Source organism: Ylistrum balloti, unplaced genomic scaffold (assembly GCF_031769215.1).
Source record: "Ylistrum balloti isolate Yb309-2 unplaced genomic scaffold, AGI_CSIRO_Ybal_v1 Utg369560, whole genome shotgun sequence".
In the NCBI taxonomy this organism is placed as follows: Eukaryota; Metazoa; Mollusca; class Bivalvia; order Pectinida; family Pectinidae; genus Ylistrum; species Ylistrum balloti.
This window is the reverse complement of record NW_026781861.1, coordinates 246,618-267,856: the sequence shown is the minus strand read 5'-3', so window position 1 is coordinate 267,856 and position 21,239 is coordinate 246,618. Positions and strand designations below refer to the sequence as shown.

Sequence of the window (21,239 nt, the reverse complement as noted above, 5' to 3'; positions counted from 1 at the left end):
CCTGGTGTGTTGACGCTGTGTTATATTCTGTCCTGGTGTGTTAACGCTGTGTTATATTGTGTCCTGGTGTGTTGACGCTGTGTTATATTGTGTCCTGGAGTGTTGACGCTGTGTTATATGTTGTCCTGGTGTGTTGACGCTGTGTTATATTGTGTCCTGGTGTTTTGACGGTAAGTTATATTTTGTCGAGGTTGAAATCGACAGGACCAAATGAAATATTCGATTTATCCGATGGTTCGACTTATCCATGTTTTGATGAACAGAGACATTGTGCATCATTCATCGGTTGTTTACCGGATATGTATCTCATAGCATGGCTTGAAAGTAATTAATAAGTAATAGATAAATAGTTTTAAAAAAAATCATATTTTTCGGATTTTGAATCCAGATATATAATGTTCGTTCACAAAATAAAAATGGTCACATACGCTTGAAGAAATGGTTGCAGCCATATTTTTTTTCGTTTCAGATCAACTGTCCAACTATTTGTCTTTTTTTATTAAAACAAAAACACAAATTCGAACTACAAACAACGACATTAACTTATCCAAGCTTTGGTAAAGAAATTGACAAGATATATCACTAAAGGAGTTTAAATTAGAAATGAAACCGACAAACCAGCAGCTGTGGGGTCAGAGAGGTCGTTACCATAGCCTTGTAAAACATTATCAGATATTTCATTTTCACAGATCACGTGAGATGTCGCAAAAGGATGTCGATCAAATGCAAAGGTCAAAGGTGAAATATCAGTCAGGCACACAGCAAGGATCGAGTGTTTTTGGTTTTTTTTAAATAATAGATAAAAAAACTTGAATATGAATGGAAGACGAATCATCTATGAAATGAAGATGAGAAACAAATACAAGTTCCACGGAATGTCATTATCTGTAGGTGGTCATTTTAGTACAGTCACGTGATCGGGATATATACTTCGTGGAATTCCGCCGTGTCCCTTCTGTAAGGCGAACTAAATTGATTCTAATTGGATATCAGATAAGTTTTCATCATTTAATACGTTTTATTGGAGATAGATTTCTGGAACATCTGTGAAACTTAAATGTCCGTGTAATTATTATAATTTATTAATAAAACCCACTCTTCGGTCTAGGCTCTATAACCAAACCAAGATCCCCTAACCGACAGGCCAGGAAGCTTCTTCCGTTTCCACTCTCGTTCCTTCCGTCACCATCAAACACTTCAGAAAATAGGCAACTGGCTTTATGGCAACAAAAATATGAGCATACATATAAAACGGTCTGCCTGAGTCAGCATTTTTTTTTATCTCGTGCAAGTCTTACAGCGATGTATGGTTTATAATACCGAGGAGATAAGTAAACTAGCGAGGTTCATAATTGTATAAAGATGGATTGGATTTATACATCTAGAGAGATGAAACTCGCGAGGTTCACAGTCATATGAAGATGGACGAGATTTTTATATATTTGGAGAGACAGATGAAACTAGTATTTTTTTTAGTATACTTGATTAGCTATGTGCCATTAGTAAGATAAATATGTTAAGATTCCTACAAAAAGGCACTGTCAATCAATTACGAGATAAAAGCATAACTGCTAAATCTAACGTATTTAAATCCTTTTCCCCATTTTCTATTTACATTCGTGAGGAAAAAGTTTGGCTTGCCGAGGTTACAACTTTATGTTTTCGTTAACGTGAAGTTATCTCCCTCAATAAAGCTTATCTACCGTAATTTATATAATTTTGTCTCGTTTTCCCTATATGTGATCCCCGATGTACCCAAGTTACTTACAATATACAACAAACGTGTCCAGATCAAGGTTATATGTTGCATTAAATGTGATAATGATTAAGTAGGAGTGATCTCCCTTGATAATTTCAATTCTCACTTTAGTTGCAGTGCTAGATTAAATGTGATCTTCGAAACTGCAGAAGGTAGATATTCATGGTTGGCTTTAGTTCTGTAGATTTGCCTGTGTGCCACGTTTGATTAGTTCGAATAGTGGCACGGTTCAGAATATCAGCGTCGCCAGCTTCTTTTCCGAATATCTTGTGCTGGCCTTGACAATCAAGGTCACAAGCTGTTTTAATAATTTCAATTAATACAAATTCTGTGGTATAATTATCACATCTGTATGTATTAAGATGGTGTTTTATGTTCTGTTTAAACATAATTTTCGACTATATCTGATCCAAAAAATCAATTTGAAACTTTTAAATACAGATCAAAACAAAAAGATATCGGGAGATTATATCATTTTTCACGATATGAGCACGTGACAAAAATCAGACGGAAAGACGACACTGGAATATACACGAGGTTTTGGCTTCCTTTTGTAATTACCATTATCATGTGCAGATTACGGAATTGGATTAGTCACTGAATGAAATTTTGACCATTCTTTCGGTGTAGCAACACTAACGATTCATAGAAGGACGAAACACCAGTATGATTCCGCGTCATTATCAGTGACATTACAAACACGATGTCCTGTGTTGTTAGTAACCCAAATATACATCCGATCTATAAATAACATTACTAACAGGATGTTTTCTCATTATTAGTAACACACGTATGTCTAGGACACTTCTCACTATTAGTAACACACGTATGTCTAGCACACTTCTCACTATTAGTAACACACGTATGCCTAGCACCCTTCTCACTATCAGTAACACACGTATGCCTAGCACCCTTCTCACTGTTAGTAACACACGTATGCCTAGCACACTTCTCACTATCAGTAACACACGTATGTCTAGCACACTTCTCACTATTAGTAACACACGTATGTCTAGCACACTTCTCACTATTAGCAACACACGTATGTCTAGCACACTTCTCACTATTAGTAACACACGTATGTCTAACACACTTCTCACTATTGGTAACACACGTATGTCTAGCACCCTTCTCACTATTCGTAACACAAGTATGCCTAGCACACTTCTCACTATTGGTAACACAAGTATGCCTAGCACACTTCTCACTGTTAGTAACACAAGTATGTCTAGCACCCTTCTCACTATTAGTAACACACGTATGCCTAGCACTTTTCTCACTATTAGTAACACAAGTATGTCTAGCACATTTCTCACTATTAGTAACACACGTATGTCAGCACACTTCCCACTATTAGTAACACAAGTATGTCTAACACACTTCTCACTATTAGTAACACACGTATGTCTAGGACACTTCTCACTATTAGTAACACAAGTATGTCAGCACACTTCCCACTATTAGTAACACAAGTATGTCTAACACACTTCTCACATTAGTAACACAAGTATGTCAGCACACTTCCCACTATTAGTAACACAAGTATGTCTAGCACACTTGCCTGAGTAGTTGGTATCATTTATATAAAGTCGAACCTTGTTATCTCGAACTCTTTGGGAAAACTTTGCGATAACAGCGTATTCGATTTAAGTAAGTTCGAATGTTTTGTATATAGTTAGGTAGGTACCGACGAAATGCTTCGAATTTCATGGGGTCTTCGAGTTATACGAGTTCGAGATGCAGAAATTTACTTTATTTTGAAACAGGCATATAGATAATTAATCCATATAGCTCCAAAATAAAGTACTATGAGACGTTAAACGAGACGAGCTATGTAAACTGAATCGAAATACATCACTCCGTTTTAAATAATCAGAGATGTTAGAGATCAATTTACTCGTATTTATGTAGTCTTTATGACGGTAGAGTCGCCCCATATTGGTTTTTTATGGTAACTCTAATTGACTGTACAAGTGTTCCCGTTTAAATACTCGTATCTCACGCTAATGTAGGTATCACGCACATATGTCACAGATGATTCCTAAACCCAGTCCCTTTATGATGGCAAATTTGATTAGATCCGTATAATTACTCCCAACCATTTGGTAATGTTAACATTGAGTACTGCCGTTGTTCTCATACGAATTTCTTGAGTTTTGCTGAAATAGCAAAAATATCTCTGCAGTAACATGCACAGGAGTAAACATGTCTGATGCATGCACTATCAGTTTCAAAATCAAAGAACTGAACCTGTTTGAGTTTTAAAAGCAGATATCTTAGATTTCATGTGTTGTGTATGTTACAGGTATCATAACGATATCTAGATTAGTTTTTTTTCACAAACGTGTGTGTGTGTGTGTGTGTGTGTGTGTGCGCGCGAGGGTAATGGAGTAAGGGAGATAACTCAATAAAAGACAACTAGCATAAACGTATAGATTCCTTGTGGTTAGTGGTATATCAGTGCTCGTTACAGACACAGAACACATTTCATTTTTTTTACTTCAGTTAGAAACTTTATAGCAAAGTGTAAATACATAATACAGGAACAATATAGAACCATCTATATATATAAGAATTCTGATCCGTATCTTAAATACGAGATATTAGGTTCAGTCTGAAAGTTTACGACCGGCGTGTTTTCTTATCTGAGTTCCAGCATTTAAAAAAAAACAATACTTGGTAGACCGTTTGACATATGTTTGAATCTATACGTTGATAGGTATAGTTTGATGTATACACATGTGTCAGTACTGAGATGTGCATGCCGTTCTTTTGGCATTTTTGGTTTTTTCTTCTTTTGTAATAATGCTGTACTTTTAGTCATATACTTTAGTCTTGACTTCGCGTGGTGCATATTACATGAGGTTTTTGGTGTTAAGCATCTTGATTTACGAAAAAAAAAATCAACGATGGCCATTACTGCATATCGGGAATTTTTAGAGGGTATCGAATTTTTGCTAATTTAACGACCATTTCGAAATCACAAAAAATCGAAATCGCAAAAGTTGCATGTCTTCTTCTTTCTATTGCAAATGCGTGTGTAATACATCTATTAAAGTGATGTGCCTACATCTGACTGAACATTCTCTAGCCTTAAACACTTCTATAATAAAAAAAATTAACTGGTGGGCAGGTAAATCTTGTATCTAGTACGACGCTCTGTTAGATCTCCAAATCTCCAATTGATATTAGAATCTACACTAATATCCAAAATTTACAAAGTCTTCAAACTTCTTAGACAACGAAGTCGCAAGCAAACATTTCCTTATATGCAGTAATTTCAGACGAAACTTCTTCGTTTTCTTAACACTTTTTTTCTGTAATTTCCAGGTGCACCATGGCGACGTTACGCTGGTTGTCATGGCTACTAATGATATGCGTTACGATTCGGCACGTGATCTGTTTGGAAGGTAAGATTTACAATTTCTCCGTATCTTATCTCAGACCTCATACATACTGTGACTATCACACACGATATGTGTCTGTGTTGGTTCCTCCTTGTTTAGATAAGCCATCCCTATTGAAGTTCAATAAAGTAAATTTCTATTCAAAATCTAAATTGATGTACAAAAAACAGGATCATGTGTATAGTGGTTTTTTTTTTACATTTCGATTATTTGATTTTTGCGGTTGAAGCAACAATTGAAATATAAAAAATGTATAATCCAAACATATACCAACCTCCAAAATGATTTTCAAAAAATGGAACCAGCCTCCACAGTATATTCAACAATATATTTTTGACCTTTGAACTATTTGGAATGTATGTTTTAGTTATATAAGTTGTTTTACATGAATGATTTCTCATTAAAGAAGAATTGAAATTGGATTTCTTTTATGTATGTATCAAACATCATTTCTAGAAATAGAATTTTTAATTGAGGAAATACACTGGAGGGTTGAGGAAAATCGTTATTTCCTGGCGACGGAAAAAATGAAAAAGCAGTCATGAGATATTAAGGCATGTAATCTATTGTGTTTATTATATCTCTGGATAACTGATCGGTATGATTATCGGACAGACGTATATACGTGTATTAGATGGAAAGATGTATGGCGTATAACCACGTGATTGGACCTACATGTACACATGTAAATGTGACAAAAAAATAACACGTGGAAACGATTTTTTATCACGAATTAGGAAAGAGAATTTCATGGAGAGTTACCCGAACGCAAATTATTAGAAAACAAATCTTGGCTATGTGTCATGTTTTATATTTATAGATCGTCAAAGTTGTTGTGTTAAGTATCATACACTTAAACATGCACGGTTTGAAATCGACCGAAATGGGCCTAATTGGTTCACCGGCATGGTAAAGCGCCATACTTCTTTATGATATCATAAAAAAGTCTCATTCTAATGCTATACGTACTACATGTGATTCGTTAGTTTTTTTTCACGTTTGTTCCTTGATGTCCTTTATTATCAGTCAATATGTTCCTGTAAAACTCATTAACTAAAAATAATTAACAAAGTCTAAAAAAAATACGCATGCGCAGTCATCACTTTATTAAAACCTAATAACTCAGATATAATACAAGACGTGTTTTTCGCATTTGCCAGTGAACATGTGTGTATCGCTTAGTGTTGTGATTTATATATGACTCCACGTCTTAAGTATGGTACTATACAAACTTATGTTTACTTGATTGTGACATCATGCTAACCACGCCTTATAGAATGCAACCCTCCCCCGCCCCGAGTCTATTATCGAACTGCTTCATCAACCATGGGCATGCGCAGTTTTCCAGTCTCATATGTTGTATTACCGTAATGGACACCACGATTTTTAAGTAAAAAATATGATGCGTTATAATTAGCGGCACATTCATTCTGTGATAGACCTTCTCTTGACAATCACTGACGGGAAACTTTGGGTTCGTGCGTAGATGTTGGGAGTACAGATCGCCTGACTAGACTAAGATGGTAGGAATTTGCCTTTAGTCCCTAACAACCTAGACATCCGTGATAGGAATTGCCGTTAGTCCCTAACAACCTACAATATCCATGGTAGGAATTTGTCTTTAGCCGTAAACATCCTACTATATCCATGGTAGGAATTTGCATTTAGTCCCTAACATCCTAGACATCCATGACAGGAACTTGTCTTTAGTCCCTTACAACCTACAATATCCATGGTAGGATTTAGCCTTTAGTCCCTAACAACCTTTGATATCCATGGTAGGAATTTGCCTTAAGTCCCTAACAACCTACGATATCCATGGTAGGAATTTGTCTTTAGTCGTAAACAGCCTTCGATATCCATGGTAGCAATTTGCCTTTAGTCCCTAACAACCTACACATCCATGGTAGGAATTTGCCTTAAGTCCCTAACAACCTACGATATCCATGGTAGGAATTTGTCTTTAGTCGTAACCAGCCTTCGATATCCATGGTAGCAATTTGCCTTTAGTCCCTAACAACCTAGACATCCATGGTAGGAATTTGTCTTTAGTCCCTAACAACCTACGACATCCATGGTAGGAATTTGCCTTTAGTCCCTAACAACCTAGACATCCATGGTAGGAATTTGTCTTTAGTCGTAAACAGCCTTCGATATCCATGGTAGCAATTTGCCTTTAGTCCCTAACAACCTACACATCCATGGTAGGAATTTGTCTTTAGTCCCTAACAATCTACAATATCCACGGAAGGAATTTGCCTTTAGTCCCTAACATCCGACAATATCCTTGGTAGAAATTTGCCTTTAGTTCCTATCAACCTACAATATCCATGGTAGGATTTAGCCTTTAGTCCCTAACAACCTAGACATTCGTGGTTGAAATTTGCCTTCAGTCCCTACCAACGTAGACATCCATGGTAGGATTTAGCCTTTAGTCACTAACAACCTAGACATCAATGGTAGGAATTTACCTTCAGTCCCTACCAACCTAGACATCAATGGTAGGAATTTGCCTTCAGTCCCTAACAACCTAGACATCCATGGTAGGAATTTGCCTTTAGTCCCTAACAACCTACCATATCCATGGTAGGAATTTGTCTTTAGTCGTAAACAGCCTTCGATATCCATGGTAGCAATTTGCCTTTAGTCCCTAACAACCTAGACATCCATGGTAGGAATTTGCATTTTGTCCCTATCACCCTTCGATTTCAATGGTAGGAATTTGCCTTTAGTCCCTAACAACCTATACATCCATGGTAGGAATTTGCCTTTAGTCCCTAACAACCTAGACATCCACGGTAGGAATTTGCCTTTAGTCCCTAACAACCTTCGATTTCCATGGTAGGAATTTGCCTTTAGTCCCTAACAACCTAGACATCCATGGTAGGAATTTGTCTTTAGTCCCTAACAACCTAGACATCCGTGGTGGGAATTTGTCTCTAGTCCCTAACAACCTTCGACATCCATGGTAGGAATTTGCCTTTAGTCCCTTTCAACCTACGACATCCATGGTAGGAATTTGTCTTTAGTCCCTAAACAGCCTTCGATATCCATGGTAGCAATTTGCCTTTAGTCCCTAACAACCTACACATCCATGGTAGGAATTTGCATTTAGTCCCTAAACATTTCAATGGTAGGAATTTGCCTTTAGTCCCTAACAACCTATACATCCACGGTAGGAATTTGCCTTTAGTCCCTAACAACCTAGACATCCGTGGTGGGAATTTGTCTCTAGTCCCTAACAACCTTCGACATCCGTGGTAGGAATTTGCCTTTAGTCCCTAACAACCTAGATATCCATGGTAGGAATTTGTCTCTAGTCCCTAACAACCTTCGACATCCATGGTAGGAATTTGCCTTTAGTCCCTTTCAACCTACGATATCCATGGTAGGAATTTGTCTTTAGTCGTAAACAGCCTTCGATATCCATGGTAGCAATTTGCCTTTAGTCCCTAACAACCTACACATCCATGGTAGGAATTTGCATTTTGTCCCTAACAACCTACGACATCCGTGGTAGGAATTTGTCTCAAGTCCCTAACAACCTTCGACATCTGTGGTAGGAATTTGCCTTTAGTCCCTAACAACCTAGACATCCATGGTAAACAGCCTTCGATATCCATGGTAGCAATTTGCCTTTAGTCCCTAACAACCTAGACATCCATGGTAGGAATTTGCATTTTGTCCCTAACTACCTACGACATCCGTGGTAGGAATTTGTCTTTAGTCGTAAACAGCCTTCGATATCCATGGTAGCAATTTGCCTTTAGTCCCTAACAACCTTCGACAACCATGGTAGGAATTTGCCTTCAGTCCCTAACAACCTACGACATCCATAGTAGGAATTTGCCTTTAGTCCCTAACAACCTACGACATCCATGGTAGGAATTTGCCTTTAGTCCCTAACAACCTACGACATCCATGATAGGAATTTGCCTTTAGTCCCTAACAACCTACGACATCCATCGCTATATTCTTGTTTATACATTATTGAAATAATTTTTAAACCACTATTCCTTGTGCAATGTTGTTCTAGACCATCTCATTGATGCCACTCCTGAAAACCATGTTTCAAAATTTATTTATATAAACGTATTACATCATTCGACCTAAGACGTTTAATATTTTCTTTTTAATACAAAAACTACAAATGACATTATAAAAAAAAAACATCATTTAGTACTAAAATTAGATTACTATTAAAATCTGTACATTTGAAGAGTATTTAGCACTAAAATTAGTTCAGCGCTAAAATCTATCTAGAATGAAATAGGGAAATTTCTCAAAAAAAATTCAATCCTGTTAAGTTGTCTTATACTGATGTTGAACACACTTCTCATTTAGTATTTCCCGGTTGTATAAACATGTTATATTGACAACATGCTGTCAGAATTTTTCTATCTTATTTCCATAATTATCGAACTTTCAACTGTCTCTTGTTTGCAGCCTTACATTTCATTTGTACATCAGGAGAAACATATTGTGGGTGTTAGTACTAATTACCTGCATGTAGATGTTTCACTAACCCGGTGCTTAAGGCACAGAGACAAATCGCTGCCATAGAATATGTATTCAGAAACTACGTCCATGTCCTAGATAATTCTTTGAAAATAGTAATATTTCCTTTGTATCTAGATTTCGTTGATACAAATGTCGATTTTGGAAATTGTTTCCACACAATATACCGTTTACCTTATGAATTATTGACGCAGGTTCATGCATTAAGAATCTTACATGCCGCATGGCGACACCTAGCGGGAAATAACGTATATAGCCCTCCACATGGCGACTTTTGCCGATAATGAATTTATATGACCCCGGCATGGCGACACCTTGCGACGAACAATTTACATGACATTCGCATGGCGACACCTAGCGGCAAACATTGCACTTTGCCTCGGCATGGCGACATCTAGAAAGGGAAATAATTCGGCATGGCTTACCAGATGGCGAGATCCGAAACTAAAGAGAGAGCGTAAAAGAAAAGTGCTGAGCTTTACATGCACCTCTGCAACAAATGCGCAGAATGGACAAATAAGTATCTTCAACGCGAGCACAGCATTGCGCTTAAACAACCAAGCCAGGACCTTCATAAGCATTGCATGGTTTGCAAGGTATGAACTTAGCAGTGTCAGACATGCTAACTTGTCAAGTATCTATAACATCGAAACCTTTACAATATCATCGTTTAATCCTAATACAGGAAGACATTCTTACTTTCAGTTGACCTTTCACAACCTTTGGATTTAGTGTTTTTGGTTGATTCATCAGAAAGCATAACGGGATCTAACTTTAATAAAATTCTCCGATTTATGGCGGAAGTTGTCGAAGATGCTTCGGTAGATTCCGGTGACGTTCGCGTTGCTGTGGTAACGTTTGGTGATACTACTGTGATACGTTTTGGACTTGATGAAGTCAGTAACAAAGAGGAGCTTTTAGAATTTGTTCAGGAAACAACATTTGACACTGGAAATACATTTATAGCAGACGCACTACTTGCAGTGCGGACTAAGGTGTTCAATACCGAAGGTGATAGGCCGGAAGCTCGCAATGTTTTGTTAATAATTACTGACGGCGTATATGACTTGGAATCTTCGAGAGCGATGAGGGAAGCGGAAACAAGCAAAGACCAAGGCATTGATATATATGCCATTGGAATCGGACTGTTTGATGTGCGACAACTCGATAGGCTTGTGTCACAACCTTTGGAAAATCATAGATTCCTCATAGAAAATTTCGGCTACCTACAGGAGGCCAAGAGTTACGTTTTTGTTGATGAGGGTATGTTACATAATGAACTACAAACGGCCCCAGTACTCCATTACAGTTATGTTATTCGCATTCTAGTAAAGGTTATGTCTGTTCAATCTGAGTTCAGTGTATTATACAATCGACCTTCACATGGTTCAAATTCTCGCATTTTCCATAACTACGATTTTTTCAGAGATGTTATGAGATGGACTATAGTTTTCTTAATTGTAGTTTTATATCTAAGGCATCTTATTTTCGGGGTTTAATTTTATGCTTGAAAAATCGTAAAATAGCAACCCTCGATGATCACCACTGTCACAGTATATTATCAGTATAACTCTTTGTGGTGGACTATATAATATTTTAACAAGTTATAACACTTTCTTTTAATCCAAAAGTTAAGAAGAAAACATATCTCAAATGTTCTTATGTTAATATTTTAATTGTTAACATTCATTTTGCTTTGTACACTACATTTAACAAGTCACTGTCAGTTTGCATTCTCATACATTAACTGAATTAGACAGCTGTTGGGTCACTGATCTGTGTTGTACTGTACTGCCTAAGGTCAGGACTTTGTTCGTATGTTCGTTACATGTTTTCACATATCTGTCGAAGTCATATTCTATGTTCCTAAGTGTGCACATGTGATAGAAAAATACTACGCATTGTAATTTATCTTACTCCAATATGTAATTCGATTTCTGACATTTGTCGTTATAGAAAGTGATGCATTTCTAGACCCATTTGGAGAACTGGATGGATTCGACCCCGACGTGTATGACAGTTTAGAAACCTTTGAAGGTAGGTGAAGAAAGTACAAGATACTGTTGTGAAACCTAATTCTGCATTTTGTTGTTTCGCGGTTATCGTCCCTGTATTTTGACCGGAAATCACGTGATAGAGACGGCTGGGAACTTCCGAATAGGATTTGTAAAGGTCTAGTTTCTCAAGCTCATTTACTATAAGCATGGAAGATAAGAGAAAAGAAAATCGATTAATTATCTTTCGATGTATTTGATTCTGAAATCATAAAAAGAACAAAAAGTATTTGTGTGTTCGTTTTTATTCTTGTTATTAAGAATTTCAAAGTATGACATCAGAACTTTTTTTAAAGTAAGTGATATATGTTTAAGAAAAAAAGAGAAATTTGAGATCAACGGTATATATGATATTACTGAGCGATAGCTACATCCGTTATAATCACAATATATATAACTCAGGCAGTGTTGAACATTTTCATTGTGAATATTTCGTAAGATATTTACGGATTTCATTTCGATATAGATAGTCAATGGGAATGGATTACTGTTCATTTTCTTAGCACGGTAGAGTAAACGACTCTCGAAATTTACAGCGGAGACAATTGGAATCAGGGGCGATAATCCATGTTGTTTTATCTACTATCGGTATTAATCACACGATTTCCTTTTGTTAAACTTACAATTCGACGAAATATAGCCATGCCATATTTATAGTTGTTACTTACATGATGGTCTTGATATAGAACGAAGAATGATGTTTTGTTTGAATCTGAGATCATGAACTTCATCACTGAATATCTGAGGACATTCTTAGGATACAATGATGACAAATTTCACCTTCTAACCTTTGTTTATTATCCAAGTCATCACCATGTTGCTTGTTTAGAATGCCTGTGTTTCAGTCGTTATAATGTATCAAGCTCATTATATATTAAACTTCTGTTTTTGCAATGAAGTAATATACAAACATATTCTGGGTTATTGATAATGCTGAAACCCAATAGATGTTGGTGGTAACGACCGACATCTTGTTATCATTTCAAATTAACCGACAAATGTTGAAGCTTGATACATTTGTAATGAATTGTCTTGTTTCTTTTTAAACAACAAAGAATGAAATTTACATTTAAACTGTTTTTTTGAAATCTTATGTAAATGTATTCTATGCATATGATTGTATTGTTATGATGAAACAATTTCTTGAGTACGGCGATGTCGATCGTATGTGTGTTGATGTTACCTTTGTATTCATATCATATATGTGTGTTTGTCCTCCTTTGAAGTATCAAGTGATAAAATGATTGTTTATATATAAGTTCCTCTTCCATCCCATCAAAGACTTGAATATCGTTTCAAAGTATCAAATTTATAGGGCATCATCACATTGATTAATTAATTAATAGAGGGACTTCGTCACATTGTTCTATATATAGATACATATCAGATTTAGAGATAGAAATAACACGTTCGAGGTAACACCTGTCTACATAGGTATGGTTCTGTAATAGGTATATATTTGAGGTAACACCGGTCCACGTAGGTATGGTTCTGTAATAGGTATATATTTGAGGTAACACCGGTCTACATATGTATGGTACTGTAATAGGTATATATTTGAGGTAACACCTGTCTAGATAGGTATGGTCCTGTAATAGGTATATATTTGAGGTAACACCGGTCTACATATGTATGGTACTGTAATAGGTATATGTTTTAGGTGACACCGGTCTACATAGGTGTGTTATAGTAATAGTTATATATTTGAGGTAACAGCGGTCTACATAGGTATGGTTCTGTAATAGGTATATTTTTGAAGTAACACCGGTCTACTTAGGTATGGTACTGTAATAGGTATATATTTGAGGTAACACCTGTCTAGATAGGTATGGTCCTGTGATAGGTATATATTTGAGGTAACACCGGTCTACATATGTATGGTACTGTAATAGGTATATGTTTTAGGTGACACCGGTCTACATAGGTGTGTTATAGTAATAGGTATATATTTGAGGTAACACCGGTCTACATAGGTATGGTTCTGCAATAGGTATATTTTTGAAGTAACACCGGTCTACATAGGTATGGTTCTGTAATAGGTATTCATTTGAGGTAACACCGGTCCACGTAGGTATGGATCTGTAATAGGTATATATTTGAGGTAACACCGGCAATGAAATAACATCTTGAAGTGACTTTTTTGGCAACGTTAGGTGTGCTATTAGAATGATTTTGTGTTTGTATGCGACTTGCTGACAACCTTTGTGATGTGTTTGCACTCCTGTTTTCCTGTGTGGTTTTGTTAGCTGTTTTACTAGAGTTAGGCTCTCCTTTCTTTTTAGGGTGTGGAAATAGACCCATGGACATCGTGTTCCTTGTAGACACCTCGGATGCCTACGCTGATAACAATGAGACTTATCTCACTATCAGAGATTTTCTCATAAAATTCGTCAGATTCGCTAACGTAAGTTCCGATGTAACTCGAATATCCCTGGTGACATATAGCACGAGCCCTACAATCCACTTCCGGTTAGGAGAAATACCTACGTCACAAGGTGTTCAAGACGCTATCAGATCTGCAAGGTTTTCCCCAGGAGAAAGGAATTTAGCCGACGCCCTGGACGCTTTGAGACGGCGGGTGTTTTTTGAGTATTATGGCGACAGACCGCAGGTTCCGGACATAGTCGTTTTAATAACGACGGGAATGTCGAACAGGCGTACGACCCAGAGTTACCAGTACGCTCAGGCCCTGAAGGACATCGGTGTTAACGTCATCGGCATCACCTGGAGCGAGAGCGGAAGACAGGAGTTATCGTCCGTGGTATCAGAGCCGGCTTATACTAATCTTTTTGGTCTCGACTCCATTAGTGAACTCCACATAATGACAGAGCTGGTCGTGGCACAAGTTTGTGAAAGTGAGTTCAAAGTCTCATTCAGTATACATTAATGTTCACTAAATAGCGCCAAGCGATTTTGAACGTATTCCATTACAGTAGATACTCTCTAGGTATAACGTAGGTGTCTTCTAATCAACTTGGTTACAAAATTGCATCTTTCTTAAGTGGCTACCAGTTTCTGTTATTCTGATTAAAAGGTAACCCTTTAACAATAGTCCGTGAAAGGACTTCAATCTTTTCTTTGAATGCTGTATTAAAATCAAAAGATACTAAGTCGACAAACTTCTCAACTATATTAATACTGTTTGCATATCTCCTCTTTCTCTTCTGCTTTGGATGACCTCTTGAAATGATATATAAAAATGGAATGAATGATTTAAGCCTTAAAACATGAATTTTCTTTTCAATTGTCTAACTCTACTTAATTTCAGATTAATATTATTATAGTAGGCTGTGTTTTGAATATGTTAGCATAAGTAGAATGCGCATGCTCTTTGACATGTCACGGGGTTATTTTTCCAGGTTCGGAGGCTGCTTATCTTACACCCGTGGAAGGTTAGTCGACGAGACGGGTTCAAAGCGACGCTTTATTCACTCATGAATATTTTAATTGCATGAACCTGATACCTAATATGCGCACTGCGTCCAATGTTTATTTGTGTTTATAAATATATATTTATATCTATATTCCTCGTGTTTATGCACTTAAGAAATATAATTAATGATTTATCAAATATTGCGATGTTAAAACGATTTGGAAAGCATCGACTACAAGCATATTATAATATTGAGTAAACCGAACAGATTTTGCTTCGTTTGGCGACATCTAATTCCAATCAATTAAATTTGTTTATATTTACATTGTTTAAGACTAATTAACCTTGTCAAAAAAGCTCGTGCGTAATTTTCCAAGACTGACATTTTAGTTGATGGGTTATTACGTTGATTCTTGATATGTGGGGATGCTAAAGCACCAGCCTCGTTTTAACAACGATTCTATACTCTTTTCATAGCACATTGTATTTATAAAGCACACCCATATATACATCGACCTAAATGTTTTTTTACATCGCCAACACGTGCAAACTTTGGCCGAGTTGATGAAGTTGCAACAACCTTCGTTTTTTTCTAAAAAAAAAAACATCAGCCATATGTATCAAACAGAATCATCTCATCAGTTTAATGTTTTCTCTTTTTTTTTTTACTCTTCTGAATGCCTTTGATGTTGAAGTTGACTTAAACAGATTTCACCAAAATTTAGTGTTTACTATAACAGTGTATAAATTCAAAACTCGGCCAGTTGTTTGCATTTTATTTTGTGTTTGTTTTTCGTCCATTTGAATATATTCCTTTATCTATATAGCACAAATCAATGTATCTGTATTTAATGTTTTCATTGATATATCATATGTCTCTGTTTACTGGCAAACAGGGTAGGAAACGAAGAAACGTTAGGAAATTTAACATGACGATGTTGCCAAAGTTTGTACGGCTATCATAAAGTATTTTTCTACAATGAAACACGGAATAGATCACACTTTATTTTGAAACAGTGACCTTGAATAATTCATCTAACACTGTAAATTCATATTTTTCTGTTTTTGCCGAAATTGAGTATTTTTCAGTTAAAAACAAATTTTCGTTTACATTAAATTTCGCGGATAAATAGTATCAATAGTAACTAAGATATTGTTATTTTAAATTTAATGTTATTCCGTTATCGAGATGACCCACGAAATTAACTGAAATAAATCCGCAACGATCACATTAATATACGGTATAAATCGAATGTGATAATTATTATACATGATAGAATCATTTAAGGCTGATTTAGTTTATTTCATGATCATATACGTAAGTTAATATCATCGATTGATGTAGGTAATATGACGATATCATATTCAGTACATACTATCATTATCTAGTGATGTAAATTTGTAATAAGACACGTCGTTATACTTAAGTGTTTGCGAGTTAATGAAAACAACAAGGATTGGACAAATAAGCACACGCGATAAACAAATTTTAATAAAATTATCGATATGTCATCAGAATCTTCATTCAAACTCAAATCCAATGAAACTTCGACAAGATATAAATAAACAATTTATTTATTTGTTGATTTCAGTATCATCCACTAAGATAAATGTATCAGCAGTTTCGAAGGATCAAAATTTAGTATCGAATACGGTGTAGGACAAATAATGAACTTTAGGACGAAGTATTTCACGCGCGAGAAGCTAGGATAATCAGCTAATTTAAAGAAATGTTTACAACCGTTTTGATAAAAAAAATGTCTAGTACTGTGCTAATAAAGTTACTCTATAAGACGATGTAAAGATATTTTTTTCCATAACCTTACATAAAATGGTGTGATCACAATATACATTTGTATAGACATCTTCATATGAGTTGCCAAAGCGCGTGTTTTGCTGAAGCTATGATATCTACATATATTTTGTATGCTTCGATATCAGTACGGATGTGTACAGCTATGCTTTGATATCGCTGTATTCCTCTAGACATAGAATATTGTGCAGTCGTGTTTTAAAGTTATCTTAAAACTTTAAGTTCGTCATAAAAATGACATGTAATTAAATCATAAAATTTGTGTTCGCACGTTTTCATACACCTGTTAAGCTGGAATGGATAAGCTTGCTGACTCTAAATATAGAACGGAGGTCTAAAAAAACTTAACTATTTGATGTTATAAATATTTCATTATCTTTTCATTTGATAAATTGGAAGAAAAAAAACCATTAAGAAACTACCAACATGTCAATATAATCAAACTCCAAGCTCAAATTCAATAAAACTAGGGCAAACTATGAAAGAAAGATTTACACAGAGACAAGGAGAATAAGACCAGGTGTTCTAGAAGAGTAAGCGTCTTCTGAATTTCATTGACGACACACACCGTGTAATTCATGGTTTACCTGAGTATGTAATGTCACGTTCTCAAGTGAGAACAAGGTATACATCACGGGAACCAACAGGCAAATCAATGAATGTCAAACATGGCAGGGGTCATGTCGCAAAAAGAGATTAATAAGATAAAAATTTTCATGATCCTTAAAGTGTAAGAGGAGAACTATATAATCTATCTTTAAGACGCGTGTCAACGTTTTACTTTATATTCCAATTGGCCACAGGCTGAAATAACTTAGAAATATTGGCATTACTTACAAATAATTTACATATATACATACACATATAAAATAGGCACATACTTTGTAAATTTTATATACTGTTAATCCTAGTTATCTCGAACTCATATAACTCGAAGACCCCGTTTAATTCGAAATATTTCGTCGATCCTTGGTAAATATATATAACTATATATTAGAATATACTTAAATCGGATACTCGATTATCTCGATCCCAACCCCCACCCCCATCCCACCCCACAGCCATGCCTACTTCAAGATAACGAGGTTCGGTCAAATAATCTTTAAAATGGAGGTTACCATGTTGCAGTTGCAGATTCCATATATATACTCAATGGTACCGTGTGGTATAGGTTTGATAATTGCTTGTGTTGTATACATCTGTTCAAGTCGAACTCATTGTCTGGTGTTTTTATCTGTCACTATGTGGTATATCGATGTTCAGATTCTTACTTTGGTATAGTCTCGTCTATTCTGGTGCTACATGTACATCGAACTATGTAGGATACTGTTGGTTGAATGTTTAGGTATACTGATTTCTGTACTGATGGTTTTTGTTTCTTGCACGTGACATTACAGGTTTTATTTAACACATTTCCTCTACTTTGCCCTCCATTAATGTATATGTGTCTGTAAAACAGTCGATACTATTTTCTGTCGAGTCTCTGCAAGTCTCCTTCTTACCTGTAGTTCTGCACACTAAGTATCCGGTTTCTACTGGTTACTAAAGCATCTATACCATCAATGTTGTATATATCCCTCTAGTGTTATACACGTACAGTCTGTTATAAGTATATATTCCTCTAGTGTTATACACGTACAGTCTGTTATAAGTATGTATCCCTCTAGTGTTATACACGTACAGTCTATTCTGTTATAAGTATATATCCCTCTAGTGTTATACACGTACAGTCTATTCTGTTATAAGTATATATCCCTCTAGTGTTATACACGTACAGTCTATTCTGTTATAAGTATATATCCCTCTAGTGTTATACACGTACAGTCTATTCTGTTATAAGTATATATCCCTCTAGTGTTATACACGTACAGTCTGTTATAAGTATATATCCCTCTAGTGTTATACACGTACAGTCTATTCTGTTATAAGTATATCTCTCTCTAGTGTTATACACGTACAGTCTATTCTGTTATAAGTATATGTCCCTCTAGTGTTATACACGTACAATCTGTTATAAGTATATGTCCCTCTAGTGTTATACACGTACAGTCTATTCTGTTATAAGTATATCTCTCTCTAGTGTTATACACGTACAGTCTATTCTGTTATAAGTATGTATCTCTCTAGTGTTATACACGTACAGTCTATTCTGTTATAAGTATATGTCCCTCTAGTGTTATACACGTACAGTCTGTTATAAGTATATATCCCTCTAGTGTTATACACGTACAGTCTGTTATAAGTATATATCCCTCTAGTGTTATACACGTACAGTCTGTTATAAGTATATATCCCTCTAGTGTTATACACGTACAGTCTGTTATAAGTATATATCCCTCTAGTGTTATACACGTACAATCTGTTATAAGTATATGTCCCTCTAGTGTTATACAAGCACAGTCTATTCTGTTATAAGTATATATCCCTCTAGTGTTATACACGTACAGTCTGTTATAAGTATATGTCCCTCTAGTGTTATACACGTACAATCTGTTATAAGTATATGTCCCTCTAGTGTTATACAAGCACAGTCTATTCTGTTATAAGTATATCTCTCTCTAGTGTTATACACGTACAGTCTATTCTGTTATAAGTATATATCCCTCTAGTGTTATACACGTACAGTCTGTTATAAGTATGTATCTCTCTAGTGTTATACACGTACAGTCTGTTATAAGTATATCTCTCTCTAGTGTTATACACGTACAGTCTGTTATAAGTATATATCCCTCTAGTGTTATACACGTACAGTCTGTTATAAGTATGTATCTCTCTAGTGTTATACACGTACAGTCTGTTATAAGTATATCTCTCTCTAGTGTTATACACGTACAGTCTGTTATAAGTATATATCCCTCTAGTGTTATACACGTACAGTCTGTTATAAGTATATATCCCTCTAGTGTTATACACGTACAATCTGTTATAAGTATATCTCTCTCTAGTGTTATACACGTACAGTCTGTTATACGTATATGTCCCTCTAGTGTTATACACGTACAGTCTATTCTGTTATAAGTATATATCCCTCTAGTGTTATACACGTACAGTCTATTCTGTTATAAGTATGTATCTCTCTAGTGTTATACACGTACAGTCTGTTATAAGTATATATCCCTCTAGTGTTATACACGTACAGTCTGGACCATAGTAACGTATATGTGAACCGACAAGGTTAGTATCTGGTAATCGTCTCCCTTGTCCATTTCACATGTTTTAGTTAGTCATTGTAAATGGCCTCTAGAGCGCCGTACTGTCCACATAAGGTCCTGCATATGTGTATCCACTGTACACGTACAACCTAGAAACAATATACCAAAGTATATTGAAATAACGTTTGTCTAAAGCAACATTTATTTCAAAAGTTGGAAGTATGTGTTTTAAACTAAGAATAAGTTTCTATATTTCGAAATGTAACTTCGGTTTACCTTTAATTAAACAAAACTATTGATCAAAAGAGTATCTATAGATGACTTATATTGACTTGTAATGACAACACATGATTCCATCAGTGTATGTATAGATCAGGTGATGTAAAGATTTATGATAAGAAATTTTTTGTCAGTAATATTTGTTGGTAAGCGAGATTACGTCGCTTAACGTTGATTCTGGGTTATTTGTTTATTCTGTTATTTTGTTTTGGGCAGTAAGCATTGAACGCACTTTTCTTCATCATCAATACTTAAATGTATGTGTTTGATAAACTACTGAAAAAATTACAAAAAAAAAAAAAAAAAACAGAACAGAACAAAGCAAGGGAAAATGTTTAAAACAGAACAAATCAGGCACTTTGTCACTAATGAGGACTATGATATAAAGAAACCTGTGTATAAACACCATGTTAGGGACAGAGGTCAATAAGTAGTGTGACCAACACGAGTTCCATTTTCACCACCTTTGGTTTATCAATATGTAGGATTTATAATTCCAGATATGATATAACGATATCAGAGAATTCGACACTCTATCAAACTTACCTGATCTATCCTATATCATGTGTACACAGTACACATCAGGTAAGCATGGGATTTATCAGTGGTCTCGGTGACGATGTTAACAGCAAAATGTCGAACATATAATACTAATACCTTACAACATTTTTTTTTCAATAGTAATATGTACTATGAGGTAGTCTGTAAGCTAGATAAGACAGAAATTAAAAAAAACCCACATCATTAAAATAGAATATAAGATTTATTGTACAATGACTTGCCTCTCTTCGTTTTCAGAAGTTGTCTTTTGTTATTAATTCATTTGTTTTCAGCAATATCATCATATAGGTAATAATGGTTTTTATTATAAACAGGAAATGTAT

At 35.5% G+C, this 21,239-nt stretch overlaps 1 protein-coding gene across 1 annotated transcript in view; it reads left to right on the top strand.

Annotated features, from left to right (window-relative positions):
* LOC132544446 (uncharacterized) overlaps positions 1–21,239 on the top strand; it is a 250,740-nt gene that overhangs the window by 35,911 nt on the left and 193,590 nt on the right. Inside the window, 5 exon segments of the mRNA XM_060208080.1 lie at positions 5,090–5,169; positions 10,390–10,947; positions 11,641–11,721; positions 14,021–14,593; positions 15,098–15,130. Of these exon segments, the coding sequence (XP_060064063.1) occupies positions 5,097–5,169; positions 10,390–10,947; positions 11,641–11,721; positions 14,021–14,593; positions 15,098–15,130 (1,318 nt within the window). The 5' untranslated portion in view covers positions 5,090–5,096.